At 36.3% G+C, this 6,794-nt stretch overlaps 1 protein-coding gene across 1 annotated transcript in view; it reads right to left on the reverse strand.

The window, feature by feature from the left end:
* NFX1 (nuclear transcription factor, X-box binding 1) overlaps window positions 1–6,794 on the reverse strand; it is a 98,480-nt gene that overhangs the window by 32,174 nt on the left and 59,512 nt on the right. The window contains exon 11 of the mRNA XM_012811653.1: window positions 5,546–5,576. Coding sequence (XP_012667107.1) covers window positions 5,546–5,576 — 31 coding nt within the window. The remainder of the gene's footprint in view (window positions 1–5,545; window positions 5,577–6,794) is intronic.

A 6,794-nucleotide genomic window follows, 5' to 3' on the forward strand; every position in this document is an offset into this window, starting at 1 on the left:
TGGATTCGAACCCGCCACCTTAAGTGTATGTGGCTGGCGCCTTAGCCGCTTGAGCCACAGGCGCCGAGCCCTCTTGTACCTTAAGTAAGAAAACTAAAACACAAACATATCAAAAATAATAATTACAACATTTTTAACAGATTGTATTTTAAGATATAAATGGAAATAACAAAAAGTCAAAGCATGGGAGGGATGAAGTTAAAGTGTAGTTTCTTTCAGCTTTCCCTTTACTTGCTTATTTGTTTGTTGTAAGCAGAGTTGTCATCTGTTTAAAATAACTAGTTGTAATCTGTTTTCGTAAACCTCATGCTAACCTTAGATTTAAACAACTACAACAGATACACAAAAAATAAAAAGCAAGAGATTAAAGCACACTACTAGAGAAAATAACTTGTACATGAAGAAAGGCAGGAAGGAAAGAGGGAAGAAAGGATAGATGGATGGAAGAAAGGAAGAAATGAATGAACAGAGGACTACAAAACATCCAGAATTCAAATAACAACATGACAGTAGTTGAGTCCTTATCTGTGAAAACTTTATTTTTATTTCTTTTTACATCACTATACTAACAAGGACTATCCTGTGAATAATACTGAATATAAATGGACTAAACTCTTCAATCAAAAAACACAGACTGGCTGAATGGACCAAAAAAAAAGACTCACCTACATGTGGTCTATAAGAATCCTGCTTCACCTATAAAGACATGAATAGACCAAAAAGAAAAGGATGGAAAAAGATAGTCCATGCAAACAGAAACTAAAAAAGAACAGGAGTAGCTATATACTTCTATCAAATAAAACCAATTTCAATACAAAAATTATAAAAAGTGACAAAGAAACTCTAATTTTTTTTTTTTTTTTTTTTTTGAGACAGAGTCTCATTATGTCACCCTGGGTAGAGTGCCGTGGTACCACAGCTCATAGTAACCTCAGACTCTTGGGCTTAAGCGATTCTCTTCCCTCAGCCTCCCAAGTAGCTGGGACACTTGCCACAATGCCAGTTACTTTTTGGTTGTGACAGTTGTCATTATTGTTTTAGCTGGCCCAGGCAGGGTTCAAACCTGCAAGCCTCAGTGTATGTGGCTGGAACCCTAACTGAGCTATGAGCACCACCCAAGAAAGTCTAATTTAATGATAAATGGGTCAATTCAGCAATAGGAAATAACAATTCTAAATATATATGCACTCAACACTGAAGCACCAAAATATATAAAACAATATTATCAGAACTAAAGAGAGAAATTAACACCAACACAGTAATAGTTGGAGACTTGAATACCCCACTTAACAGTACTAGACAGATTATCCAGACAGAAAATCAACAAAGAAACATTAGACTTAATCTGCGCTGTAGACCAACTGGAACTAATAGATACTTACACATCACTTTATCCAATAGCTATGGAATATATACTCTTTTCAGCTCATGGATCATTCATTCTCAAGCACAGACCATATGTTAGGATACAAAACAAGTCTTAACAAAATTCAAAAACACTGAAATCATATCACATATTTTCTGTGACCACAATGGAATAAAACTAGAAATCAACAACAAGAACTCCACTTGTAGTACTAGACAGATTATCAGTGCAGTACTAGATAGTTAGAAACTATCCAAGAACATGGAAATTAAACAGTATGTCCCTGAATGAACAGTGGGTCACTGAAGAAATTAAGAAGGAAATTAAAATTTTATTGAAACAAATAGTAGGATGCCGGCCCCATATACCAAGGGTGGCAGGTTCAAATCTGGCCCCAGCCAAATTGCAACAAAAAATAGCCCAGCATTGTGGCAGGTGCCTATAGTCCCAGCTACTCAGGGTGGGGCTGAGGTAAGAGAATCACCTAAGCTCAAGAGCTGGAGGTTGCTGTGAGCTATGACGCTACAGCCCTCTACTGAGGGTGACAAAATGAGACTTTGTCTCTAAAAAAAAAGTAGAAAAACTTCAAATAAACAACCTAACACATCTGAAAAAACTAGAAAAACAAGAGCAAACCAATCCCAAAATTAGTAGAAGAAAATAATAAAGAACAGAGCAGAAATAAATGAAATTGAAACCAAAAAATAACACAAAAGATCAATGAAAAACTTAAGTTGGTTTTTTAAAAAAATAAACAAAACTGACAAACCTTTAGCTAGACTAAAAAAAGAGAAATAAATAAAATAAAATAAAGCAAATAAAATCACTCATGAAAAAGGAGACATTACAATTGATACTGTAAAAATTCAAAAAATCATTAGAGACTACTATAAGAAACCATACAGCAATAAATCGGAAAACCTTGAAGAAATAAATAAATTCCTTAATATATATATACAACCTGCCAAGGTTAAACCAGGAAGAAATAAAAAAATCTGAATAGATCAATAACAAGTAATGAGAGAGAATCAATAAGAAAAAGTCTCCCATCAAAGAAAAGCCCAACATTTGATGGCTCACTGCTGAATTCTGCCAAACATTTAAAGAACTAATACCAATCCTACTTAAACTACTCCAAAAAATTAAGGAAGGGGGAATACTCCCAAACTCATTCTACAAGGCCAGTATCATCACCCTGATACCAAAACCAGAGAAAGAGACAATAAAAAAACAGACTAAAAGCCAAATTTCTGATGAACATAGATGCAAAAATCCTCAACAAAACGCTAGCAAACCAAATTCAATAACACATTAAAAAGATTATTCACCATGATCAAATGGGATTCATACTGGGGATGTGAAGATGGTTCAACATACACAAATCAATGTGACACATAATATCAACAGAACAAAAGGCAAAATCATATGACCATTTCAATTGATGTTGAAAAAGCCTTTGATAAAATGCAACACCCCTTCATGATAAAAACTCATACAAGTAGATACAGAAGGAAAATACCTATTATACTGAATGGGGAAAAATGGAAAACTTTCCTAAGATCTGGAACAAGATAAGGATGCCCACTTTCACTGCTGTTATTCAACACAATGCTGGAAATTCTAGCTAGAACAATCAGGTAAGAGAACGAAATAGAGGGCATCCAAACTGGAAAGGAATTCAAATTATTCTTATTTGCAAAGTAATCTTCTTATTTGTAGACAGAAACCTTAAGACTCCACCAAAAAAAACCTATGGAGCTGATAAACAAATTCAGTAAAGTTGCAGGAAAAAAAAATCAACATATAAAAATCAGTTCACTATATGTCAATAGTAAACAATTTGAAGAAATTAAGAAAGCAATCCCATTTATAATAACTATAAATAAAAACAAAATACCTAGGCCTAAACTTAACCAGAGTGAAAAGTCTCTACCAATAAAACTACAAAATATAATGAAAAAAACTAAAGAGGACATTAAAAAAAGAGGAAAGATAGTCTATGCTCATGGATTGGAGCATAGACAATTAATACTGTTAAAATGTCCTTACTTCCCAAAGCAATCTACGGATTCAATGTAATCCACATCGAAATGTCATCAACTTTCTTCACAGAAATAGAAAAAATAATTTTAAAACTTACATGGAACCACAAAAGACCCAGAATAGCCAAACACAACTTGAGCAAAAAGAACCAAACTGGAGGAATCATATTACCTGACTTCAAATTATATTATAGAGCTGCAGTAATCAAAACAGAATGGCATGGCAATAAAAACAGACATACAGACCAGTAGAAGAGAATAGAGAATCCAGAAAAAAATCTGCACATTGACAGTAAACTTGCTTTTGACAAAGGTGTCAAGAACATATGTTGGGGAAAGGACAGTCTCTTCAATAAGTGCTGCTAGGAAAAAAATGGACATCCATATACAGAAGAATGAAACTAGAGTCCTATCTCTTGCCATATATTAAAATCAAATGGATTGAAGACTTAAATCTAAGACCTAAAACTATGAAATTACTAAAAGAAAACACTGGGGAAATATTTTAGGACATCAGTCTGGGGACAATTATTTCTTGCATAATATCCCAAAACACATGAAACTCAAGCAAAATTGGACAAATGGATCAAACTGGATTATAGTAAGCTTCTGCACAGGAAAGAAAACAATCAACAAAGGGAAGAGACAACCACAGAATGGAAGAAAATATCTTTGAAGTACTCATTTGATAAGGGATTAAAACTAGAATATACATATAAAGAGCTCCAACAACTCAAGAGGAAATAAATCAAATAATCTGATTAAAAATGGGCAAAATGGGGCCAGTTGTTGGAGCTTCTCATATATATATCTTCTAGGTTTCTTGGGGCAATGGGGTCTCACTCCAGCTCAGGCTGGTTTGGAACCTGTGAGCTCAGGCATCCACCTGCCTCAGCCTCCCGAGTGCTAGCTTCTATCACTTTTCTAAAAAAGTTTTTTATTTTTTTATTTTTGAGACAGAGCCTCAAGCTGTTGCCCTGGGTAGAGTGCCATGGCATCACAGCTCATAGCAACCTCCAACTCCTGGGCTCAAGCAATTCTCCTGTCTCTGCCTCCCAAGTAGGTGGGACTACAGGTGCCCGCCACAACACCCGGCTATTTTTTGGTCACTGCTGTCATTGTTGTTTGGTGGGACCGGGCTGGATTCGAACCCGCCAGCTCAGGTGTATGTGGCTGGTGCCTTAACTGCTTGAGCCACAGGCGCTGAGCCTAAAAAAGTTTTTATTGGCTTGAAGAAGATTGTGTGATGGTTATTAAAACTAGGATGGAAACAAAAGAGTGTGGAAAATCAGGATCCAGGCCTAAGGAAGAGATAATATTCTAGGCCTCAAGGCTGCTGCTACGTCCCTGCTCCATGTATCCAGCAGTCCTATCACTCCTTAAGGGGAACAAACATCAGAGGCAGTGCATCAAAGGTTTGCTTCATTAGTGGTCATTTACAGTCACTCCCCACTCTCTCAAGAATTTATAAAAATTTCAAAAAAAGGCTCGGCGCCTGTGGCTCCAGCAGCTAAGGCGCCAGCCACATACACCTAAGGTGGTGGGTTCGAATCCCCAGCCCGGGCCCGCCAAACAACAATAATGGCTGCAACCAAAAAATAGCCGGGCGTTGTGGCGGGCGCCTGTGGTCCCAGCTACTTGGGAGGCTGAGGCAAGAGACTCGCTTGAGCCCAGGAGTTGGAGGTTGCTGTGAGCAGTGAAGCCATGGCACTCTACCCAGGGGGACAGCTTGAGGCTCTGTCTCAAAAAAAAAAAAAAAAAAAAAATTCAAAAAAAATAAAAATATTGAAACAATTTTACAGAGAACACCCATGTACCCTACCTAGATTCTACCATTAACATACTTTTTCATATATCTATTCATTCTTTTATCCATCTTATCAATTTACCTCATTTTTAAATGCATTTCAAAGAAAGCTGTAGAGGTGAGCACACTTAGCTTAAATTTTTCAGCATTTCATTATCTAGAATTTGATTTAGGATTTTTTTTCCCCCTTTGCAGGTAAAAGTTATACAGTGAAATGCATAAATCTTAAGTGTATCTTTGCTGAATTTTGACAGTTACATAACCCAACCCTCTATCAAAATATAGATTACTCTCATCTCAGAAATCCCTCAGGCCCCTTCCCAATCATACCTTCACTTTTGAGACTGGTACATGGAAGTTCCTATGGAGAAAGAAAAAGAAACTCTAACTACTTTAGGAATAATTAAAACAATACAACTACAGTATAATACTAAATATAAAACATATATCCCAAATATCCTGTACTTCCTCTGTACTCATCAACTTTGCATGCCTGAAGCTAGCTCCGATCCCTGTATTAATGTGAAGACTCTAGGTTTACAGACTTTTCATATAAATACAATTCTAACAATCTCTGTGGTCTGGTCAAAGCAGATTAGGAATTATAAAATCTGAATGGAAATGGGCTGTTTTATGCAAAGCAAAGAGTAGTAATCACCTAATAAGGGTACAGACAGAAAAAGCCATATAAAGCAGATGTAAGAATTGAAAAGAGGTAAAAATCTGGTCATTTAATGCAGGGGCAAAAGGTTCTACGCACTCAAGAGCATCCGTGATGATACCATCAAACTACAGAAAAGAGAACTTTGTTTTGGACTCCAAAGTTTCATTACTGTGGTTTCAATTAAGTGCCCCAAAGATCTATCATATATGATTTTGCTGAGACATGATTCTGAATGACATGTGGCTGACTTACATGGAAAGTGAGTCAGCCACTTGGGTTAGAAGAAATCCAGGTGGCTGCCCAGCATCTATATCTGATTTTGGCTTTAATGTCATTTACAGGTTGCCATATGTTCAGAAACTAGAAAAATGATAAAAGTATTCCTTCTTAGTAAAAATGATCCTGACAAAAGAAAAAAACAGCTACTAGAGTTGATAATAGATGTGAACAGGTCTAAGAAATAGAAGGTTCTTGGCTAGAAACTATGTTTTCGATAAAAGATAAGTTGCCTAGGATTGTTGATATGAAATAGCTCTTCACATGCTCTCCTCAGATCATAAAGTGACTCATGAAACTGAATGTTTCTGTCAGTAAAAATGCTAGATTGTACAGAAGAAATTTCATAACCAAGGGGGTGGTTATCTATAAATGTGGGAAAGGCAGAACTCCTATAAATCCTTGCATGTGAATTATCAAAAAAACCCTAAATATAGTATACTTTATTAAAAGGCAGTTAAGATATGGCACACATTTCTCAAAGATTCCTGCCAAAGTGATGAAAATAAAACGACCTTTGAAGGCTTAAGAAATAAATTTTATTAGCTTGGTGTCTGTGGCTCAAGTAGCTAAGGCACCAGCCACATACACCTAAGGTGGCGGGTTCAAATCCAGCCCAGGCCCACCAAACAACAATGA

Source organism: Otolemur garnettii, unplaced genomic scaffold (assembly GCF_000181295.1).
Source record: "Otolemur garnettii isolate 467f Iridium unplaced genomic scaffold, OtoGar3 scaffold00172, whole genome shotgun sequence".
NCBI classification, from domain to species: Eukaryota; Metazoa; Chordata; class Mammalia; order Primates; family Galagidae; genus Otolemur; species Otolemur garnettii.